Genomic DNA, 24,907 nt, shown 5'->3' with positions numbered 1-24,907 from the left:
TTGCTTCTGGTTTGGTTCAAGCCTCGGCTAATTGTGGTGGATTTGTCAGGAGTGGGACGGGGTGTCTTGCCCCCCCCCCCCCCAGCTCAATCTTTGAAGTATTAAGTGGACAAGGTACCTTGTCATTAGGGCCGAGGCTTTCATCTGTGTACTCGAGTGTGTGTGTGTGTGTGTCTTGGTTTGTGGACATTGTTAGTGAAGGGCAGGGCACTAGAGGAAGTGAAGGAGGGCGTAATTTTGGTTTCTCTCAGGAAAAAAGAACAAGAAAGAAAGAAAAAAGAAAACAGCGGGGCTTCTTTGAAACAAAGTCAGCAGTCAGTCCAGTTTGGGGGAAGATGGAGAAGAGCTGCAGGAGAACCAGAAGCCCACAGCAGTTTAACTGGGTTATACTTGTATATGAATACTGGTAGCAGATACTGGTCTAAAACTAGGCTAAAGTACCAGATGTGTCGAACATGTTACAAATCAAAGCAACTTGATTTTCTTCCGTTTACACAAACAAACACAAAAGGACGGTCAATCTCTCAAATTGAAAAATTGAGCCATTTGTAACGTGTCTGGAATCAAACTGAACTTATTTGATTCTCCTGCCATTTTTGCTCACAGAAGCATGTTACATCTTTCTATTGGAGGAAAATGGATTATATTTCAATCACTTTGATCCAGTGAGCCCAGACTAATTATCTTTGTCCCTATTCGGTAAAAGTAATGGATGTGGTTGGTTCTTGTATCTGCTGAAGCTTAAAATGTGGGAACTTGAGGGGTTTCTTTCCCAAAGATTATATACTTTGGAAATGCTATTGGCAGTGAAACAGCAGCAGCAGTGCATCCCTAGTTAAACTCTTTTCCTTCTTTCACCCCATTTTACCCCGCTGCCGCATCGATAGCATGTCTGAGTAATGGCATTTTTATTTACTTGGGTATCGGGGGAGAAACTGAGCCTGAGAGCGGCCGGTCTGCCGGCAGGAGGAACGTGACTCCAGCACCTCCGGATGACTTTGTCACATTCGTCTATAGCCCCGGTCTTCGGGGAGCGCCGCCCCGTACCATTAGAGACGGCATTGATTGAGGCACACTGTTTTCAACGGAGCACTTAGTTCAATCAATGACGTTTGCCCTGACCTTAACTACCTCAGTGAGCACAGCTCCCCGCCTCTTGTCAACCCACTCTGCCGGTTTTATGGCCCAAGACCGTCTGGGAAAAGAGCTTTTTCAGGTGTGAAGCGCTGGATTTCAGGAGAGCCTTTTGCACTCTGAAGAATCAGTTCCATTCCTAAGACCGAACTCAGTTTCACACCCCGTTTTGTTGTTATTTTACAGGTGTTAGGCTGCACTGAAGAAAACCGACATCGCTCCCCAGACTCCCGAGTTGTTGTCCTAAAAAGTATTTACCATCCACCCTCTCTATCTCAAAAACACTAACGGCAATTACTGAAGTAAATCCTAGCTCTCAGCATTTTGGGGCGTGGGAGAAGCTCTTTGACAGATCTTTGCTCTGACAGCAGCTCTGCTGAGTCAATTGTAGTCTTTTAGATGAGCAGAATCTGTCTCATCTCCGTCTGTCCACAGAGGAGTCGCTCAAGGTTGAAAGAAAATGCAAAGTCTCCTCCTCTGCTTCAGCAACACCTCACTTCACCTCCTCAGCCGCAACCATGAAAGTAGACCTACAGCTCTGTTGTGTCGTGTTTTTGGTAATGTGGTGGATAGACACTCAGCCACTCGTTTGATTACTGGCATTCCCTAAAGGAAAAAAATATCTTATTCCAGCAGATAACTGGCCAAACATAAACAATGTGACGTCACGTTGAGATATTCCCATCAGTTTGATGTCAGAAAATGTTTCAGCGATCTAAAACACATGAATACAGCATGCTCAGCAAAGATAATAACGCTTAAAGTTAGAATACCACACTTCTTGAAAGGATCGGTCACTCTTTCTCCACTTGGTATTCTTGCGTTCTTGGAAACTTAAAGAAAGAATCCCAAAACAGTTGAACACTGTTAAAAAACAAGTATTTGTGATGTAGCTTGCAAACATAAACAACATGTCATCACGTCTACGTAAACGTCAGGTTTTGGTGTCAGTCCCTCAGAATCAAAGAGCGAGGGCTTCTTTCTAGAGCCGCCATTTTGCACCGAGAGACGTTCATACAATCACACAGGGAGAAATCCATCGTAGAAGAGGAGAGAGACCAGTTTCTCCACCCACAGGAGCAGGAGAGAGACCATCCATGTTGAAGTAAGACAGATAATAATTACTCACAATAAGTTAAAGGGCCATCTATGACTTCTTCCAGCCTCTATTGGTGAACAGCAGGAATGGCAACAACATTGACGAGTCTCTGGCACAGCTTGTGAGTGAGTGAGTAGTATGAGTAAGAAAGCTAATTAGAGCAGAGATCCAGCAAAATCGCTCGTGAAGAGGCAATGAATCACCATGCTAAACCCTGTAATAGTAAAACTGCTTTTTCATTTGGCTTTTTAGCCTTTGTAGCTGCAACATCTTGTGATGCCGATCGTTCACCCGTAGCGCCGACCTTTATCGTTGAGCGGTTAAAAATGGCGGCAGAGGAAGAGGAGTTTCTTGAAATGCAAACGGTCGGGAGTGTTTGTTCCAAATCAGAGTCCGGGCCGGAAAGTGAGTTTTGAAAGGCAGAGATCTCAGCAGGTGGTTGAGGAATTGTTGAGTCATTGGTATTGATCAACAACCCTGTCAAACCTCCACATATATATTATGGTCGTCGTTTGCTATGGGGCAGTAAAATCCATATTTATTGCCCCTTTAATAAGTACTAACTTATTGCTTTTTTTTTTATTGACACATTCACCCCTTTACTCATTCTGCTCATTTACACTCCTATTGCTGAGACAGCTGGGGAGGCCTGAGTGTGTGGCTTCAGTGGAGAGGAGGAGGAGAAGTGTGTGTGTGTGTGTGGGGAGGGGGGTGTTTACAATGCCTGGGGCGGTACAGTAGAGCTTGACGGACAGATGGCCGGATGGACACAACCTCTCTAAGGAAGCTGGGGAGGAGGAGGAGGAGGAGGAGGAGGAGCAACTGGATTAGACTGGATGGCAGACAGACAGGCGATGACAGCGCAGGGAGACAGGCGTCGCTGATACACACCAGGAGAAGAAGAGGAACAACAACAATCTAACGTTTATTTCAAGCCCATTTCGCTCTCCGCGGACGGCCAATCATGTGTTTTCAGCAAGTCGGTACAAACACCGCACCAGCACCAGCACCAGCAGCCTGTGCATCTCATCAGTGTGGTTTGGAATATGAAATCAAGCAGTGTGTGTGTGTGTGTGTGTGTGTGTGTGTGTGTGTGTGTGTGTGTGTGCTGAAGAGGCAGCAGCAGCAGTAGTCGGCCTCTCTGGTGAGATGGCTGTAGCCCCCGTCAGGATTCAGCTGTGACTGGAGATGATGTGCGTCTTCTGGCCCGGGGAAGGAGAGCGAAGCCGTCTCGTCTGCCGCCGCCAGCCTGACGGGAGATGACAGCCGCCGTTTACCAGGCGGGCAAAGGCAGGAAATCACCGGCCTCTGGGTGTTGCGTCACAGCCAGCACAATCGAGCCCCCCCCCCCCCCCTCCCCCCCGCCACATGCTGCAGGATGTAGACGTTTATTTTTAGGTTACATTTGAGCAGGCGTCCCACCCAGGTCCTGCTATGTTTTGTGTTTAGTCATAAAAATCCAGAAAAGTATGGTCAAATATAGTTGTTGCAGTCAGATGTGCACATTAGTCAAGCTGCAGACCCACTGCCATTTCACATGATATTTCTTGTTGTGAAGAATAGCGCTGAAACAATCAGTCAATCGATAAGTCGATCGACAGAAAATCAATCGTTTATAATTTTGGTAATCAATAATTTTTTCATTTATCAAGTAAAAATACCAAAGATTTGCTGGTTACAGATTCACAAATGCTAAGATTTTCTTACGTTTCTCAGCTTCATATTGTTAGGAAATGAAGACTACTGTTTTTTTGGCTGCTGGTCAGAATAAGTCAGCAATTTTAAGAATCACTTTGGGCTCTGATAACTTGTGATGGGCATTTGTCATCATTTTTGACATTTTATAGACTAAAATTATCGATAATGAATATAGCTGCAGCGCTAGTGAAGAATAATCTTCAGCTACACAGTGAAACGTCCTAGTTTATGGTTTTGCCATGCCGTTATCAGCATGCGTCACATTGAACACTGGCACAAAATCTTCAAATCCAGTTAAGAAAATAAGGTTTGGAAAAAAGTATGGAATTTCAAAATAAGAAAATCCTGAGATTACCAACAGTGAGGAGGACAAGAGTCGGAGCCATGGTGTCCAGACAAGAGATGTAAGAAATATTCCTGAGTCTCTAGATGAACCGTGTTGGGTGAAGAAATAAGAGCCAGGGAGAACAGGTAGGGATATTTGGGGATATTTTGAGAGAGCAAGCGGGGGTTCTGAGTCTGGGCACTTAGCGGACGGTGGGCATCCAGGTCTGAGAGAAGGTAATTTACAGCGGTACGACTTCTCGCGGGGAACAGACTTCCGCACAGTTGGATCAATTCAAATTGAATTTTATCGTAAAGTCTTTAGTCAAGTCGACCTTCCTCCGGAGCTGCAGGAGGAAACGCGCGGGCGGGGCTTCTGGCGTCGAGCTAAATCACAGCTCCTGTGTTCCTGCTGCCAAGCCACAGAGCGAGTGTTTAAATCTTCATTCTCTGGAGCCAGCAGCAGGGGGGCTAAAGGTGAGAGAGGCCGGCTCGTAACCAGAAGGTCTCAGGTTCGAACCCCCAGCTGGTTGTGAGGGAAGTGAATGAGAAACACTCCACCCTTCCTTCAACAACCATCATTGAGGAGCCGTTGAGCAAGGCAGCTAGCCTCTAAATGGCACCAGTGGAGCTGCTTAGTGTCGAACAGTAGGAGACTGGTTGTACTTGGCAGCTTCTGTGTGTGTGTGTGTGTGTGTGTGTGTGTGTGTTTGTGTGCAACTACATGAATACAGCATGCTCAGCAAAGATAATAACGCTTAAAGTTAGAATACCACACTTCTTGAAAGGATTGGTCACTCTTTCTCCACTTGGTATTCTTGCGTTCTTGGAAACTTAAAGAAAGAATCCCCCCTAAAACAGTTGAACACTGTTAAAAAAACAAGTATTTGTGATGTAGCTTGCAAACATAAACAACATGTCATCACGTCCAGATGTTTCCAGCAGCTACGTTGGAGTTTGACAGCAGAAAATGTCTCGGCGATCTAAAACATCAGCGGTAAACGTCAGGTTTCGGCGTCAGTCCCTCAGAATCAAAGAGCGAGGGGCTTCTTTCTAGAGCCGCCATTTTGCACCGAGAGACGTTCAACAATCACACAGGGAGAAATCCATCGTAGAAAAGGAGAGAGACCAATTTCTCTCACCCGCAGGAGCAGGAGAGAGACCAGAATGCACTGCAGCCGCGAGATACGATGGGCTTTTGAGTAAGGGGGTGTGACTGACTTTTTCTCGACTGGGAAATGAAATGCAGGAAATGACTGACTGAAGTAGAAGTAGACAAGAGGCAAGATGGCAGGCGGGATGAGGGAGCGTCGGTACTCCAAAAAACGAAATTGCGACACTTCGTCACCGAACCGCTCCTGGAATGCCTCGAACATCGCAAGATTGATGAGACCTAACGGCGCGAGAGTATCCGAGTGTGGATTTCTCCTTTTTTTGATTGGACTGCTCCTCTTCAGACGACTCCCATAGAAAGTTTTAATATATTTTCATGCAGATGAGCGGCGGTTTCGGTGCGAAAGAGACACAGAGCTCTGATTCATTTCCGCGGCCCAGGCTGCATTTTGGCTGAGCATTCCTGTGGCGGTCGTGTCTTTAACGTTACAAATGTTTGATTCTCACGCGCCGTCCACACATGAAACAGTCCTCGTCTTCATTACAGCATTCTTTAAATTCTTCAGCGGCACCACTGAGGTTTGCCATGACGGATCAGAAAGTGCCCTTCTTCTTTATCCATGCGAGTGCTCTTCAGTTCATTTTCCAGATAAGCCGCTTACATTGTGAATTCAGACCATTGAGGAAAATATACTGATGATTTATTTATCCTGTTCTTGTGATGTAAAACAGGCAGAAGTTTGAAAATATGGTAATTTATTTTTTAACAAACGGCTTTTGGAAAATAGGCCAGATAATGAAGCGGGACGAATTGACGGGACATCTCTTTGATCATCAACTTTAATTCAAAATAAGGAAGGCAGCGCTTACACTCTTTAAAGGGGCTGTCAGTCTCAACGCATCTGTGTGTCTGGTTTTTGGGAGAGACACAATTCTGTTACTTTTCAACACATTTGTTAAAGCTGCATGAGGCAACTTTGCACCTTGGTGGCTACAAAAGGCAAGGAGAGGTAACCGATTGAAAAATTTGAACTTCAATACCCAGAAATCCTGTGCGGTGAGGTCAGTAAACGTCGAAGAAAGCCAAAGAGAGGAGAGAGGAGAGGATCTAACGCTGGAGAGTCCAGCTTTCTCTGCTGCTGGTCAGGAGATTGAAGTTTGGATTTCACTCTGAAGTTTTGATTCGTCACTTCCTGGTTGTGTGTTCATACCCGACACCAGGGGCACGCTCAGTTGCCCCAACATGTGGCAAACAGGAAGTTTAAAAGCTGGTGCATTGAGCATCCTGTTACAAAGCGTTTGTTACAGGATGTTATTGTAGTCAGCGGTTCTGTGCGTCCTCCTCGAAGAATTCCCCCGAGCCAGTTGCGCAACCGCGTGACAGGCTGGTTTGTATGTAGCCAATGAAAATGCAGAATCAGTCTGAAGGGGGTCAAACGTACCTCAAAAGCCGTTCCAAGACGTTTTCACACCGTTGGGAGCAAATGTTTTGCATCGTAGCAAAACGGTGCAAACTTTGAACGTGGCCCAGAGTTTAATTTGGGCAAATAAGACGAATCTGTGGGACGCTCTCCTCTGTTGAAGGCTCTCTTTGTGATTTGGACTCATAAACATCTTGCCTAGTGCAGCATATTGACACAACATATGTGGCTATTTGCATGATGTTGTGATGAAAAGTAACACAAATATCTGTTGTCCCAAACCAGACACATGCATTCATGATAGCGCTGAAACATAAACAAGTGAACACCAGTGTGCCTCCGGGAGCGTTATCGCCCACCAGGGCCGGTCTGCATCTCCCCGCTCCCCACTCTGTGGCTGAGGAGGAGGAGGAGGAAGAGGAGGAGGAGGAGGAGGAGGAGGAGCAGGTGGTGGAGTGGGCGCTCTGTCTGGACTCCTCCAAGGTCGCGGAGGTCAGTTTTTAATGGGCTCGCCCGGCCCGCCCGTGTCAGCGAGAATCTCACACTCTATTTATTGCTTCGCTTGGCTGGTTATTTCTTCAGGGCAGAGCTGGCACCGAGCCTTATTACCTCATACTACTGCGGGAATGTAGTTTTACACTGAGAGCCATATTTTTTTTTATATTTGAGGCACCTAGCTGACCATCTTATCCAGAGTTTTCTCAGAATGGGAGCAACAGTAGAATCGGGTCAAATTCCTCGATCTCTGACAGGAAAAGTAAGGAGGTGAAGGGCGAGCGCCACAGCGCCTCCACAGCAGATACAACTAATATTCCCAGGGTCCCAGAATGAGTTTTTTGTTTTATAGGGAAAGAAATAACAGTCAAACAGAAGTACAAAGGCTTTTGCTTCATGCAGGTTAATGGCAATTAGCCTGTGTGCTGTGGGAGTGCTCTATAAACATCCTGCCGCAGTATTTTATTTTGGTTTTCCAATTAAATAATGTGAATTTCTTTCATGTTCCTTTTATCGTAATGCACCTTTCCTTCAAAATGGCCTTCAAATGTCCATTGCAGTCTGTCTAAAATGCTACTCCCACGTGCCTTTTTCATATTTATTAAATTAAAAAGTTAGTTAGTTAGAAACTATGTTGTCCCCGATGTAGAAAATTGTCTTTGGCTTCACCACAGTCAACATGGATTTACAAACAAGACAACTGTAAAAAAAAATATATAAAAAAAAACATAAAGACATAGAAACATAAGTAAAAAGAACTTATAATTATAAAGTGACATGCTAGGTTAGAATGTGGAAAATTCTGGGGAGATTCTGGGAAATGTGCACAAAAAGTACAGTGCAAAAACATTAAGACCTCTATTCCAAAATGGTATTTAACCGTTTTCAAAGAAGAAGAAAAAAAAAGTGAAGCATTCAGTATCTCCATAGAGGATCCACTCTGTAGAAATGTTAGCATTTCTTCAGCCAAGGCCGCCAAGTTGCCCACTATCCTTTAAATAAAAGTACCATCATTTATTTTATCTCTTTGCGATCATTTTGTGTTGCTTCATTTCAAACGGTGACTCTTCCCATTTTGGAGCCAAACAACCTCGTCTATTAAAGCATCTGCCTTTTTTAAAATGTGCCCGGCCCCCCCCCCCCCCCCCCCCCCCCCCCAGCTGTCCCGCTGTGCCGCTCGGTGCAGGTCGAGTGTTCGGTGTGTAGGATGGGATCAGTATTGTTGCTGACATCAAGAGCTGGGAGTCTGGATAATGGGGGATCCTTTTGAAGTGTGGATGATGGGTGATCCTGCAGCACCGCGGCTACACAGGCCCATTCATCCTCCGGATCACACACACTCTTTGTTTTTTGGAAAAGGGGAGGGGAGAGAGAGAGAGAGAGAGGGAGAGAGGGAGGGAGGGGGGAAAGAGAAGACAGGAGGTGTGGAGGAGTAAAGCAGACTGACGCTTCCTTTTAATTTTACCCAGCCTGACGTTTCTCTTTTTTCCTCCTCTCCTCTCGTCTTTTCTCTCTCCCCCTCTCTCCGAAATGAAATACTGCTCGGGATTAGGGAGATCAGTGAACTCCTCTTAAGCCTCCTTTCTCTCTCTCTCTCTCTCTTCTTCCTTTACTCCTACTCTCTCTATTTCTCTCCCTCAATCTTTCTTTCTGTCTCTCAAGCTCTTTCCTGCTCCTGCTCTTTCTCTGTATGAGTTTATCTCTCTCTCAACGTCTCTCCTCCTCTCTCAATTTGTCTCCTCTTTCTCTCTCAATCCCCCCTTCGTCGCTCTTTCTTATTTTCTCCTGCTCTTTCTTTCTCATTGTCTCTCAGCTGCTCTCCCCCCCTTTTATCCATCTCTTTTCCACTTTCTCCTGCTGTTTCATCAATCTCTTTGTCTCTTAATCTTCTTTTGTTCTCCGTCTTTCCTGCTGCCTCTCTTTCATCCTCCTTTTCTTTCCTTCTTCCCTTCTGCTCTCTTTCTCTATCTCTTTGCCCTCTCCTGCTCTTTCTGTCTCTCAGTCTTTCTCTCTGTCTCTTAATGTCTGTCCTCCTTTGCATCTCTCAATCCTCTCATCCACCGTCTATCTCTTTCAATCTCCCTCCTCTCCCCCTCTCTCTCTCTCTCTTTCAATCTCTTGTTCTCTCTCTCTCTTGCCGTCTTCAAAAGGCCGTCTCCTTCACCTGTTAGCGTTCGTTCCTGCAGGGCACATTTTCTCGGCTTTTCTTTTTCTTCTTCTTCTCTTCTCAGTATCAGAGAGGCTCTGCGGTGAAGCATCTTATTCTCCTGACCACATCAGACGGGCCTGCCGCCGCCTGGGACGCAGCGGTGTGTGGGAGGAGGGGGGGGGTTGGGGGGGCATTTGGAGGGGGGGTGGGGGGGTAAATCTGGGGTCAGGTTACCTGTCTCTGAGGACGGAGGTAGATGAGGGTGTTGGAGTTAACAGCTTGTGGGCAGCGGTGCGTTCTTTGTGGATGCATCACACTGCTGCTCTGCCGTCTTCCTCTGTTTCCTATGAGATTTGTCTGAAAGGACAATTCCAGCTTGATTTTTACCTTTTTGTTTTACACTTTCAGTCCCTTTCATGTTAATTCTGACTATTTTTTTTTCCATGCCACGATTTATAGATATTTTTAAATCCGTTTTGCCAATCCTCTCAGGCTCATTCACTCCCATTCAATTCCAAACGGTCAGTAAAAGTAATTCATCACTGTGAATGAGAAGCCGACAGTCGCCTTTTGCAAAGTTGCATCAGAAAGCTAATATTAGGCTATAAACTTTTACGTTTTGAAAGATTTTCCCTTCACCGTTTTCATATTAATGCGCACATTTGGGATTCCGGTTTTTCTGCTTGTAAACAAGATGAGGCAAGATACCGCTCCCGGGTTTTTTACGTGTCCGATTTGCTGTCCAAAATAAATCTTTAAACCAGTAGCTAATGTTCTCTGCAGACACATTAGGACCCGCCTTCAGTCGATCACAACCCGGTCGACGCTTCCGCCAGCTGCAGTCTGTAAAATGAAACAGAAATTAAAGATAGATTTGAGCTTAAAATTGCTGCCCTCTTCTTTACTGGGACTGACTTGTACTATTTAGACAGCGTTTGTTTTAAAATATGAACTTTGATAAACAACTAAGATGGAGGAAAAAGAACAAATATCTCGTAACTTGATTAAAACGCTGGAAAATTATGTAAAACAGTAAGAGAATGCAGGAAATTAGGAAAATCTCCAATCACTTGTTGTCCCAAACTAGACACACATGTATGTAGCGTTGAAAGAGGGTAAGATAGAGCGTGCTGCCTCTCGTCTTCGCTCTACATCTTTTCTCTTCTCCTTCATTTCTCTCCCCTCCTTCCATGTCTCCCTCATTTGCTTTCTCCATCCTCCCTTCTTGTCCTCCTTCCCTCACACTCTTCCCTCTCCATCCTTCCTTCCCTCCCTTCCTTCACCCCTTCAGGGCTTACTCTTTATGGATGGATCACACTACTGCTTCCACTTTTTTTCCCCATCCTCCTCATTCTCTTCTTCCTCGTCTTCCTCCCTCCCTCCCTCCCTCCCTCCCTCCTTCCTTCCCCGGATCCTCCTCACCTTCCCTCTCCCCTCTTCCTTCAATATTAGATTGGAAGTGTGTTCCAGGGGGGGTTTCCGTTGGAGAGGAGAAGCTCCTTTGGAAAAAAAAAAAAAAAAAACGAGGCCCGGGGAATCCTGGGGTTTGCTGCATTGATATGCAGGCGGTGCTGGATCTCTGAGCTGCTGAGTTGCTGCCAAAAGACCTGAGGCTCCTGTCAGCCGGGCCGCTGCTGAGCGCTGGCTGCTGGTCAGGAGCAGGGAAACTAGTTTCTCAACAAATACAAGTTCATCAGGGATGTGACTCCTATATTTTTCAGGATTTCAAGTTTCACGAACGTACAACTTTTGGATGTTGTTGTGTCTTGTTTTTTTTTTTTTATGAAAGTGGGCAGTCTTCTTCTCTTAGTGTTTTTTTTTTCTTTATTGAGAGAGCAGGAGGCTGAGAGGAAGACGGAGGAGAGAAGCTTCTGGTGGTGTTTTGATCCCAGGCAGCAGGGAAACTTGTAGCTGCAGAGACGGGAGGTCTTTAGGTCATTTTCGACCTGGACCCGTGTTTTCCAGTCTTTTTACATCATACCAGTCGATTCTGACCAAAATCTTGTCAGTTGCTTCTCTTCGGAGCTGCTTACATGTACAGGCCAGTGGATTCTCCAAAAATCAACCCCAAAAGCATGTCTCTTTCAACAGATTGATTGTGCGCTCTGTAATCAGACATGTTGGTAAAAAAATATGTAAACGAAAGTGATCTGAAGTTATGCCTCTCTCTACAGTTTTCATGCTACCTTGGCCATTGCTTTAGCATTTTTGTGTACTCTTAAATAAATAAATGTCTCATGAAGGAGGGAGTTTGAAAAATACATTCCTCAGGTGCTTATGGTGTCAATTTTTGGGGTCTGTTGGCCAAATATGACTCTCTTGCTCTTTAGCAATTGATCGGCATGATGGAAAATTATGGAGAAATTAGGTCCAGGTCAGAAATGTCCAGAATTATACTTTAACCACCATACTGTCTCTGGACACAACTTCACTCATTTCTAATGGGAGATTCATGACTTTTTTTAATCTCTTTTTGTGTTCATCACATCTACTACAGTACATCTCACACTGCTGGGTTAATATAACATCATAGAAGGAATACACTTCTTTTGACTTGGTACTATGAAATTTCACACTACTCACTATTACACAAATATTTGGACAGCGACTACCAGTGGTTGTGAGCGACGTGCCGCCATGTTGGAGGAGTGACAACAAAAAGAAAGACTGTAACAGTATCTCCTCCTCCTCCTCCTCCTCCTCTTACCCCTCATACAGCGTAGTCTGAACACCATGCTGCCACACAGAAACGAGACATTTTCTTTGTTTTGAGGTGATAACTTTGTATTTTCTCATTTTGCTGTCATCCAACATGGCGGTGTGTCCTCTTCACCGTTGGTAACCGCTCTCCTAAACCTCTGTTAAAGCTTGAGAAGGAACTGAAAGACGTTCTTGGTATCTGCTAATTGGCAGAGATATTTTCTCCATAATCTCTTCCGCTCAACAGGTGTTTCATGTTTTGCCAGGCTGTCATGAAATGTGAAGAGGAATTTGTCAAACATTAACTAATAAATAAAATGGAACAAATTTGGTTATGATGAGAGCATAGGAAGGATGTTTTCAAGGAATCCAAGACACTCAGCTCTTGAAAAACGCCTTTATTATTCTTGGTTAATTTCATAGCAAAATAGTTTTAAAAATTGCAGCAACACGTTTCCCCTCCTCTAGGTGCAACATTGCCTTGACATGCCTCATTCTCCAATCAGCAAGTCAAGGCAGCATTCTTCTTCTGTGCTTCTCAGGAAAACAAAAAAACTAGTTTAACGAGAAATAACAACTTCACCAATCTCATATTTCTACTTTGCCATTCTCTTAACGTACTCGACCGGCATCACGTTCTGAAGCACAGGTCTGGATTTGCCGCTTCTGCTGCACACTAACCAGGAACAATTTTATGGTTTTATCAAATTAGAGAGTGTAGATATATCAAAGGAGCGGATGAATAATAACTGGGTAATTGCGCCCTGCCCCTCCTCTCTCCAGCGGCGGACCGGTGTTATCTGCTTCCCTGCCTCCCCGGAGCTGCTGATCTCTCCCTGGGCTTGTCTCTCTCTCTTATCTCCCCCTCACACTTCACGCAGGGGAAGTTCTTAGAGGGCTGGGCCCGGCAGATAGCGACTGACCTGTCTGTTCCCTCCGGAGCGCTTTCTTTTTAAAGGAAACCGCAATCTCCCAGCAGAACTCAAATGGCTGACTAGATTAGGTTTTATTTTTTTTTCCTTCCCTCCCCTGTTGTGCGGCGAACACGCCCATTTGCCGGAGGAGGAAGGGTGTGTTCCTCTGCAGCGACGGCTTCCCATGCACCTGCCTCTCCCTAATTAACCGGGAAAGCTGCCCGTGGACTCGGGTGGCGCGTCTTTGAAGTCGCGCTCCTGTTGGGAGTTTGTGAACTCGGGGAAGGAGGGCCCCTCTGAACGTGTCAAAGGCAGAAAAGCTGACAGAAGTTAAACGACTCGTATAAACCTGCCACACGTCGCCTCTTTAAGACGCTCCTTTCCATCTCTGCCGCTTTGATTGACTGTCTGATGTCTGCAGGCAGCCAGAGAGGAGTCGCGCTTTATTCCAAAACGGCTAATCAAGGAGGGGGATCTTTGGAGTGAAAGCTGTTGAATTTCTATTGATGGTTTTTTCACTTTTTTTTTTTTTTTTACTGCGGAAGCCAACAAACCCCCACCAATCCTTTTGTTTCCTTTATCAAAGCTAATCAGGTTTTTCTTTGAAAGCAGCTATTTTCCCTTCTCTTCCAAAATTGAAGTGTGCGCACACCTAGGGATTTCAAATGCCTCCTTTATCAACACATTAAAATGTCTGTTGTTTCACTCCCGCAATCAGCGCTATCACAAAGACACGTAAGTAGAAGCGTGGAGGCGCGTCTTGGGTATTGCGAGCGTCGTCGCGTGAAAATGCAAATTGTCGTTTCGGCGTCGCCCTGCTGGAAAATAAAGCGCGCCGCAATCTGGAAAGCGTATCGTAATTGAAAAGAAAGTCTGTTAAGGTAGATCCGCTTAAAACGCGGGTTAAGCCTATTAGCGCCTTATCAGAAGTCACAGTGCGTTTTATTTACTGATTAACCCCCTTCGCGAAATGTTCCACCGCACTTCCACAGGAGAGAAATGCACCAGGATGTCGGAGGTATTTTTGGGCGCCCGGCTGCCGTTTCCTCTTGTTTTACCCCTTGGGACGCGACTGCTGCCATGAAAATGCGCATTACAGCAATTTCTGACTGTGTCCGTTCCGATTTGTGTTTCTATGACAGATGGTGCTGCTGACAGTGGGGAGCTGGACCTGAGTGGGATAGATGACAGCGAGATAGAGCTGGTATGTACCTGGTGCTTAATGAGCCTCTCCGTATCTTGAGTTACACCGCTACCCGCTTTCAGCGATGGCGCTAAACTCTTAAACGGACGAGTTTCTCGAAAGGCGGATTTGTGAGAAGTAGCTCATGTTACTTTCTCCCCGCTGAATTAAATCCCCTCTCCTCTAGCCGCTGTAATTCCCCTTCTGTCTCTCTCCTTAGCTCTTATTTTATTTTTCTTTGCTTTTTAAGAGCATCAGCTAAACACCTAAAATGTAAAAATATAAATTATTGTTTGCAATTTGTTATCATTCAGGTGTCATGACCTCAAGGAGCCCGGCCCACATAGGCTTATATGACACCCCGCTTCCATATAGCATGCTGCAATTTCTAATATACACGCAGTTAAAGTCCCAGTGACATGAACTCTCATTACTTTTACTTCCTGGAAAACACAGTATCTTTCATGGTGACATCATGCCGCACTACTAGGCGTAAATATACATTTCTAACCAATAAAACCATCTGATTTTTTGAACAGTCCCGCCCCTCCGCACCCCTCCCATCACATAAAACTGCCTTTCTCTCCCTGACTCATATTCCATTGGTTTAGACTTTTGAATGATCCCTCACTGTGTTATGTCCCGCCCCCCAAGTCCCATATCTGTGTATATATAGAACGTATTTTGGCGTTTTTGCCATGCTGATTTGTACCTGGTGTTTCCTGGACCTCAGCTGTGTCTGGTTTACACCAGAATAGGAATGAGTCAGTTTAATCACCAGGTACGTTTACATGTGCGAGGAATTTGTTTTGTTGAGTTGGTGGAAGTAACACAGTCAGCAGAGTCAAGGCAACTTGACATTTAGAGACATAAAGCACTTAGTAAGAGGATGAGTGTTTTTTATACTGCTTGGTAGGATAATTGCATGCTCTTCCTTGTAATGCATATCCACTGACGCCCCCCTCTCTCTCTCTCTGCAGTATCTTCTGAATGACAGTGAAGTGAAAGTCAAGACCGCACTTTGGATGGCACAGAACTCCGACTACTTGAAAGAGGAGAAAGGTACTTTTTTTTTTCTGTGCTGGACTGTATTACGAGGCAGGAAACTGTCCACAGTGTCGGCTACATCCCAAAATTTATCAGCCAAACTGATTACTTAGAGTAGGACCTCCAACTGCTGCCAATGTGACTGGTAGAGAACATTTGCCAGTGTTCAGCTTGCAGCTGGTGGATATTTCCCACCCTGCTGTACTGATACTGCTATCACAGAGTTGTTTTTTTTTGTTCCGTATCTGACTGTTTCCTGTTCCCACCTTCAGAAAAGGAAGCGAAGATAGCGAAGGAGAAGGAGCTCGGGATCTACAAAGAAAAGAAGGTAACAGGAAACATTAGGAAACACTGAGATCAGACAGACAGACAGTCAGGAAGTCAGACAGTTGGTCAGACAGTCAGAGAGACAGGCAGACAGACAGACAGTCACACATCCAGACAGAGAAAGTCACAGAGTAAGAGAGAGAGAGACAAATGGTCAGACAGATAGACAGGCAGACAAACCATTAGCTAATCGCACAGACAGACAGATAGATAGATAGACAGATAGATAGATAGATAGTCACACAGACAGATAGATAGATAGATAGATCGTCACACAGACAGACAGACAGACAGACAGACAGACAGACAGACAGACAGACAGACAGATAGATAGAAAGATAGATAGATAGATAGATAGTCACACAGACAGATAGATAGATAGATAGATAGTCACACAGACAGATAGATAGATAGATAGATCGTCACACAGACAGACAGACAGACAGACAGACAGACAGACAGACAGACAGACAGATAGATAGAAAGATAGATAGATAGATAGATAGTCACACAGACAGATAGATAGATAGATAGATAGTCACACAGACAGATAGATAGATAGATAGATCGTCAGACAGACAGACAGACAGACAGACAGATAGATAGAAAGATAGATAGATAGTCACACAGACACATAGATAGACAGATAGATAGATAGATAGATAGATAGATAGATAGATAGATAGATCGTCACAGACAGACAGACAGACAGACAGACAGACAGACAGACAGACAGACAGATAGATAGACAGATAGATAGATAGATAGATAGATAGATAGATAGTCACACAGACAGATAGATAGATAGATAGATAGATAGATCGTCACTCAGACAGACAGACAGACAGATAGATAGATAGATAGATAGATAGTCACACAGACAGATAGATAGATAGATAGATAGATCGTCACACAGACAGATAGATAGATAGATAGATAGATCGTCACACAGACAGACAGAGAGACAGACAGATAGATAGATAGATAGATAGATAGATAGATAGTCATACAGACAGATAGATAGATAGATAGACAGATAGATCGTCACACAGACAGACAGAGAGACAGACAGACAGACAGATAGATAGATAGATAGATAGATAGATAGATAGATAGATAGATAGATAGACAGATAGATAGATAGATAGATAGACAGATAGATAGATAGATAGATCGTCACACAGACAGATAGACAGACAGGCAGATAGATAGATAGATAGATAGATAGATAGATAGATAGATAGATAGATAGATAGTCACACAGATAGATAGATAGATAGATAGATAGATAGTCACACAGATAGATAGATAGATAGATAGATAGATAGATAGATAGATAGATAGTCACACAGACAGACAGACAGGCAGATAGATAGATAGATAGATAGATAGATAGATAGATAGTCACACAGACAGACAGATAGATAGATAGATAGATAGATAGATAGTCACACAGACAGACAGACAGGCAGTAAGCTCTGGAGCTGGTTCCCTCTCATTTCCCATTACTGGTCTTGGCACAGTGCAGGCCCTTTGTTAGGCCTAACATCTGTTCAGTGATTTTAACTAGGTGGATTAACCGCAGTGGAACAGCTATCTAATGAGACATGCAGGCTCCTGACAGCACTGATCCAACCGGCCGCATGCCCTCATCCTACTGACAAAAAAAAAAAAAGAAATGAAATATAGAGGGGGAAGCGTTCTTAAATGAGCCCCGTTCATGTGTAGCAAACCCAGCATCCTTTTGTAGTTTAGTCATCGTTAGAAATGAGCCGCTCATTTCCATCCTGAGCTGGTTAGGAGCCTGCGGGTCGATTTCTCTTTCAACCGAGGAAGTGGATTTTCTTTATGATTCGAAAACTGGGAGCCTTTGTAAAATGACCTTAAATCCACTCTATAAAGAAATTAGTGACATTGAAGGCTGCATCGTTGTTGCGTGAGTTTCTTTTTTCAATTTACAGTTTGAGTAAACTGAAACTCAGTTGAGCTCCAGCCCTGTCTTTGGAGTGAGGTCAAGGTAAATGGGTGATAACTCCAATCTTACATTTGTGAAATCGTAATTCAGATGGCGTCAGACAAGTTACCGATGACAGAAATGTGTACTGCTGTAAATTTACTTTCCAAGATGTTCCTGTGGTTGTCTAAACTTTCTGGCACGCATTGTTTTATATGGAAAATCCCACCCATCTAAGACCCGAGTGGTCTATAAAAAGATGAAAAGTATTTCCAAACAGTATTTGACCGATGTCTGCTGCTTAGTCTCCCAAGTTAAGATTATAATGACTGCAGAGTCTTTGACCATAACTGATTTCCAATGTGATGTGTGTGAAATCCCAGTTCAGATAGTGTTGGGTAAGTTGCCAATCACAGAAAAGTATCCTGCTGCAAAATAACTTTCAAATACCTTCCTGTGATTGTCTAAACTCTGACATTCACTGCATTTGCATATGGTAATCCTGCCCATCTGTCACATAAATAGGCTTAAAAAGCACAAATTCTGCAAATACAATCAATTAGTATTTCCTAAATTGATTTGGCTGGTCGTGATGAATGTGCGATCACTGACACCTGAACTCCCTGCAGCCCAGAGGTCCCACAAAGAAGCGGGCGCCGATCCGGGCCAGCACCGCCGACGAGGCCATCGAGAAGATGCTGGAGCAGAAGAAGATCTCCACCAAGATCAACTACGACGTCCTGAAGGACCTGAACGTGAAGCCCGGCGCCAGCCCCGCCCGCCAGGCCGAGCCCCGCATCGGAGCCTCCGTCACCAAGCTGGGGGGCCGCAACCCCAAAACCGCCCGCACCCCCATCAGCCTGGGCACGCCGCTCAGCACCCTGGGAAAAAGGTACGTGGACGGATAGCTAAAGGCCGGAGCTGCACAGAAGAGTAGCTGGATAAGTTCATTATATCACGCAGTAAAAAGCAATTTTCAGATGTGTGAATAGGTGTAAAAAGCACTTAATTTAGCTCATTTGCAAGTGGCTGTCTTTTTTTTTAAGGTTGACCAGGTGTGAAGTAAGTTCAGTTAAAGGAAAAATCCACCCAAAAAGACTGTGGTGCAATGTTAAAAAACAGCTATTGGCAATGTATTTTGCATTTCTGGGTCAAACTGGCCAATCGTAGATGATGTGACGTCACCTCCAGATATTTCCAGCAGCTCCAGTGGAGTCTGATAGCAGAAAATGTCAGTAAACATTTTGGTTTTGGTGTCAGTCTGCGCTTCTTTCTAGACTCACCATTTTGCACCGATTGTAGCCTCAATAGACCAGAATGCAATGCAGTCACCACTTTTTCTCGACTGGAAAAACTCTCTTGCTCTTACGATGCTGTCGCAATCACCATCACTCTCTCCAACTACATATACCTACAGTATAACCCACAGCTGAAAGCAACAAGCTCACGCCCGTTCTCTCCGAGTTATCAGAAGGCACTCTGGGAAACGTAGTAAATCACTTACTGAAGTAGAAGTAGACGAGGCAGGTTGAGGGAAAGTGGGTTCACCAGAAAAGTAAATTACAACACTTCATCACAAAATAACTCCTGGGATGTGTTGAGCATCACAGATTGATGAGATCTACAGTGTGAGAGTATCCAAGTGTGTATTTTTCCTTTTAAGAATAGTGGGGCAGCGGTATATATGCTGTACAGAGTATACCGGCTTATTTCACCAGGTGTAATAGAGTATATCTACATTTGGTACATTCTGGTACATTTTGACAGTGGCTAATAAGTCTGTCTACTAACCAGAAGTCCTACTCTACTCTAAAAATCATATTTGTCTGGTAAATTAATGGAAGTGTTTGGTGAATTTTGGTATATACGAGCCGTTGCGTCCAGTGGATGAAAGGTTTCCTGCTCTGATACCCACCTGTCATCTTAATTAGGGCTGCATCTAACGATCATTTTCATTGTCGATTAATCTGTCGATTATTTTCTCGATTCATCGATTAGTTGTTTGGTCTATAAAATGTCAGAAAATGGTGAAAAAGTTTGATCAGTGTTTTCCAAAGCCCAAGATGACGTCCTCAAATGTCTTGTTTTGTCCACAACCCAAAGATATTCAGCTTACTGTCATAGAGGAGTAAAGAAACCAGAAAATATTCACATTTAAGAAGCTGGAATCAGAGAATTTTGACGTATTTTTCTTAAAAAATGACTCAAACCGATTAATCGATTATCAAAATAGTTGGCGATTAATTTAATAGTTGACAATTAATCGATTAATCGTTGCAGCTCTAATCTTAATTACTGTTGACCTACAGTAGATGCTCCCCACACCCCCACCTCCTGTTAACACTGTTGGCCATCTCTCACCACTACAACACTGATGAACTACGCCTCAAGTACTCCAAATACACAAATCCATATTTAATTATGTTTGGGTCTGCTCAATAACACAAAACATGAAATAATCCTCAATGTAAACAACAGATGCCGGGCTGAATAAAGGGGGAGAGATGAATGCGGAGTATCGGGGCGGGCGATGAGATTTTGCAGGGTCTGATGCAACAGCGGCCATCGGGGTCACAGGCGGGCTCTTTCCGGCGTGTCGGAAGCAGCGTGGCGGCGGCGGCGGCGGCGGCGGCGGCGGCTTCGCTCCGTAACGATGAGGCGGCACTTCTCCCAGAATAATCGGCGGCGACAGGCGGACAGATGCTCTCTCTCTCCCCTTTCTTTCTTTCCCCGGATAGCACACTCGCTCGGTTTCGTTCTCTCGCCTCTCGACTCCCCGTGGGATTTTTCCCTCTTTCTTCTGCGATACACCTTCTCTGCCAGGATTTGTCTCTGGCTGTTCCTCTCCCCCCTCCCTCCCTCCCCTCCTGCGACACGCATTCTGATCCACGCCGAGCCTTTCAGACCAATTTAATGGGTTTTTCTGCAGCGCGGAGAAAAGCTGAGGGTTTTTCAGTTTGTTTGGCGTTGGGGGGGGGAAATTGGTTTCCTATGGCTCTGTTTTTAAACCTCTTTCAGTTAATGTTGGTTTTAGGTACCATCTTGGAGGTTTATAGGAGTCATATAGAGGCAGCTGTTTAGTGATTAAGGGGATGTAACCCCCGTCCCGCCCCCCCCCTCCCTCGCTCTGTGGTTAGTTTAGCTGCAGTCATCTGGTTGCAGTTTGCTAGGCCTTCGTAAACCCTGTCCTGAGCTTTGCGATAATTCAGTGCATTTGCTCTCAGACCCACCGAGGAGTTTGATAGTTTGCTGTTTATTGCAGTTGAGGCTTTTCAGCGCCGGTTTCTCTTCAAGTCAAATGAAATTTATTTATAAAGCGCTTTTAACAAAACGGGTTCGTCACAAAGCGCTTTACAGAGCAGCAAGGGACATAAACACAGATAAAAACACAACAGAGAACAAACACGTCACAAAAACTCCAAGGCCAGAGTGTGTGTGTGTGTGTGTGTGTGTGTGTGTGTGTGTGTGCTTTCATGCGGGAAAGAGCTGAAAACAGGTCATGGAAACACATATGAAGGGAGACAAACACGGAGACAGCAATTCAATTTAACGGTAACCCCTAAAGAATTTTCTCTAACTATGCTGCTGTCAAATAAATTGTGATAATGATCATTGATGCAATAATTTTATATCACTTGTGAGCTGTTTTTAATCAGCATATTTCATTATTTCCCTTCCCTGCTGCTTTTGCACCAACCATCCAGTGGAAGGAAGGTGATTACAGGGAACTGAGCCTGAGAGCGCACTAATTGGACCAAATTACGAGTTTTATTCTGGAAGGAAATATCCACAATTTGAAAAAAATAACGCCTACTCTGACAAAATGATTGATGGCGCAAAATCTAACCAATTATGATGCTTTTTAAAGGATAGTAATGTGATACTTTATTGATCCTCGGAGGGAAATTGTCTTTGCACTTGCCCTCCTCAGCAGGGAGGTCAGAGGTCAGAGGTCAGAGCACCGCCCCAGGCTCAGTGGTCAGTACTGCCGACCTCACCGCAAGAAGTGGGTTGTGGGTTCGATTCCCTGCCCCGGTCCTTTCTGTGTGGAGTTTGCGTGTTCTCCCCGTGTTTACGTGGGAGAACATACAAACTCCTCCCACAGTCCAAAGAGCATTAGTGTGTTTGTGTGTAGTGTGTGATGTAGTATATCATGATGTACGTATATGGTGTAGTAATGTATATGAAGTATGTAAACAACCTAGTACAGGATGTATATGATGTGTGTGTATATATTAGGCTTGGGCCGATATCCGATATTATCGAGTATCGCAATATTTCGTATATATAATATATCGCGATATTGCTTGGATCACAATTGTGCAAGCTTTTAAACCTTTAAATCTACATGTGGTCGGATAAAAAACTAAAATAATCGTACTTTAAGTGAAAAATGTATCGCCCAAGCCTAATACATATATATATATACACTGTATGTAGTATGTTTATATATGATGTATGATGGTATGTAAAGCCCTTTGAGACTTGACTGCGATAAAGGGCTTTAAGACTAAGACTAGACTAGACATTGGTTAACAAAATGAAAACACTTCCACAGACTGGATCCTTGATATTTCCCAACATCGAATGAAGAACTGAATGATTTTGTTCTCAAAGTGGATATGAACTCAAGCACATAGAAGATCTTTGGGCCGCTGTGTGCCAAACAGATGCTGTTGTTCTGCCAACGTAAAAAAAAGGGTTAGAGTCAAGACACATGATTTCACACCAATATTTATCAATGGCAGAATATTGCAGGCAGCATCTATGAATTCAGCACATCAATATTGACAATGGACCACAAGGAGCTGCTGGATTTCAGCCGCTCCAGTTGGCTGATGGGTTCGGCCAGATTGGCAAATCTCTTCCTTGGAAAGCCGACCTGCTCCATGAATGAAGGCCCTTCTCCGGTTTCATGTGTTGCCTTTTGATGTTTTTGAAGAGCGGCTTCACTGGGAAGCCCTTTTCTTGTGTGTTTTTAAGAATGGACGCTCTTTCCTGAAGCGTCCGACCCGTTTAAATTTTTAAAATGCATTCATGTCTCGCCAGTGAATCATTGATGTGCATCACTGTCTTGAATCATTCATCCTGCGCTTTCATTTCTCTTTTCTTTTCCTGAATGGGACGGAACAGCGCGGGCTTTAAAAACATGCATCCATTTGTCGAGAAAAGCGCTGAACTCTGCACTTTGTAGCGTTGAATGCGCAGGCAAAGTTTTTCGACCCCTGCGGTTTTTGCACTACCCACAAAGCCATTAGGAACAACAACAACCTGCCCTATACGGCCTAGCGGGCAACAACACCGCCGATAATGTCTCATTCTCTCATACCAAGTCAGTTTGGAATGAAGAAAATGTTCAGGGAAAAAAAAAAGCAATCCCAACAGTGACCGTTGAGCGCAGAATGGCCTCTTTCAGCGGCGCGGCGGAGGAGCGGACCGTTGCTCCGGCCCTGAAAAGGTTGTTGTGCTGGTTATTGAGCGAGGGGAGAGGCATGGTGTCAGGGAGACCTGTGGAAGTGCAGGAGAAGGCCGGCTGACAGTAAAGCCATTGTGCCTTGTTTCGAGGCCTCGCTGAGGGGCTACACTGACGCATTGTGCTGCTTCTGCTGCTGCGAACCCTCCCTCTTCCCCTCCTCCTCCTCCCCTCCCCTCTTCTCTCCTCTTCTCTCCCTCCCTGCCCCGGTTCTTCGCTGAAGGGTTCGGTCTTGTAGATTCAGGGTCTCGCTCGGCTTCAGGCTCTGCAGCCCAGTCTCTAGCTCTCTCCCCCTTTTTCCCTCCTTCTACACTTCCAAGCAAAAGTTTGGACACGTGCATTTTTCTCTATTTTTACTATTTTCCACATTTTAGAATAACAGCAAAGACATCAAAACTATGAAATAACACAAATGGAATTATGCAGCGACCAAAAAAACTATCTTATGTTTTAGATTCTTTAAAGTAGCCGCCCTTTGCCTTGATGGAAAGGCAAAAGGCTTTGGAAAGAAATTCATACATAGGATCAACTTCACTGTTTATATTTGTCTAAGAAACACATTGTAAAGCATTTAAGCAGAAGACTTTAGATCAAAATGGCTTTAAGAGAATGAAAAAGATACATTCAATCAGGTGGGTCCAGACTTTTGACTGGTAGTGTATCTCTTTTACTCTTTTATCATTTTCCACCCTCTGTCTCTCTCTTATATTGTTTTTATCCACTTCCTTCTCTTTCCTCATCTTGCGATCTTGCTCTCTCTCCCCCCATCTCCTTCTCTTTCTCTTGATCCACTCTCTCCCTCATTTCTCTCCCTGGTCTCTCTCCTCTCTAATTCTCTCTCTTTCTCTGTCTATCAGCAAATTGCCCTCGCTCTCCAGCTCTCTCCCCTTTCTCCCTCACCCTCTCTCCATCTCTACCACCCTTTTCCCTCTGTATCTATCTCTACATCTCTCCTTCCATCCATCCATCCATCCATCCTCTCCTTTCTCTTTTCTCCTTCTTGCACTCTTGTTCTTTCTCTTCTGTCTCCCCTACTTTCCTTCTCCCATCTCTCTTACAATCTCTCCCAACTTTCTCTGTCTACTTCTTCTTTTTAACCCCATTTTTTTCCTCTCTTCCTTCTTCCTCCTCCCTTTCTCTCTATCCCCTATTCTCACTCTCTCCCCTACTTCCTCCTCCTCCTTGTATCTCTTTCCTCCAGTAAAGGGCCTTGAGCTCCAGCCACAGGCCTTCTGTATTATAATTCACCACCAGATTTTTGCTTTTTCTTTAGGCTCCGCAACTCACTAACTAGATCTTTGTCTTTCTTGTCCTCTCCCTCTTGTTTTTCTCTCTATCTTCTGTCTCTTTCATCATCTCTCTCTGTCTCTCCACTACAGGGTTTCTTCTTTCTTTAACTCGACATTCAGAATGAAAATCTGCCTCGCAAGTTTGATCGCTTGACTTTGCGAGCAGGTTTGATGACACCAGCTGACAACCGAAAACAGCAGGATGATTAGACCTAGCCGCTATGATTTGTGGTTTTGGCTGACATCTTTCTTGACACCTTTTTTTTTTTTTTACAGGTGATGAATGATGAGACAGTGTAGATATCTTGAAACTATGCTGAAGCGTTCATTTTAGTCCTTTGGTGCCAGGCTTGGCAGCCAGCAGGACAGATGTTTTCTTTGGGGAATCTCTAGCTGTTATACAGTTCTTGTGCGGATGTCATGAGTCTGTATTGTTGATCACAGATATCCCAATGGACATACTAGGTGGATGACAGTGTTTCCGCTAGGATTTTTTTTTAGCAGCGGGGGGAAAGGGTTTTGTTGTACCTGGGCGGTGCACGCGCGGTCGGAGTGAATATCAATAGGTAATTAAAAAATATGAAATA

At 44.5% G+C, this 24,907-nt stretch overlaps 1 protein-coding gene across 1 annotated transcript in view; it reads left to right on the top strand.

The window, feature by feature from the left end:
- brf1a (BRF1 general transcription factor IIIB subunit a) overlaps nt 1-24,907 on the top strand; it is a 100,253-nt gene that overhangs the window by 44,787 nt on the left and 30,559 nt on the right. Inside the window, exons 13-16 of the mRNA XM_078289488.1 lie at nt 14,190-14,251; nt 15,211-15,292; nt 15,550-15,605; nt 18,188-18,450. Of these exons, the coding sequence (XP_078145614.1) occupies nt 14,190-14,251; nt 15,211-15,292; nt 15,550-15,605; nt 18,188-18,450 (463 nt within the window). The remainder of the gene's footprint in view (nt 1-14,189; nt 14,252-15,210; nt 15,293-15,549; nt 15,606-18,187; nt 18,451-24,907) is intronic.

This window comes from Centroberyx gerrardi, chromosome 17 (genome assembly GCF_048128805.1).
Source record: "Centroberyx gerrardi isolate f3 chromosome 17, fCenGer3.hap1.cur.20231027, whole genome shotgun sequence".
Classification (NCBI taxonomy): Eukaryota; Metazoa; Chordata; class Actinopteri; order Beryciformes; family Berycidae; genus Centroberyx; species Centroberyx gerrardi.
This window is presented reverse-complemented; position numbering and strand designations above follow the sequence as displayed.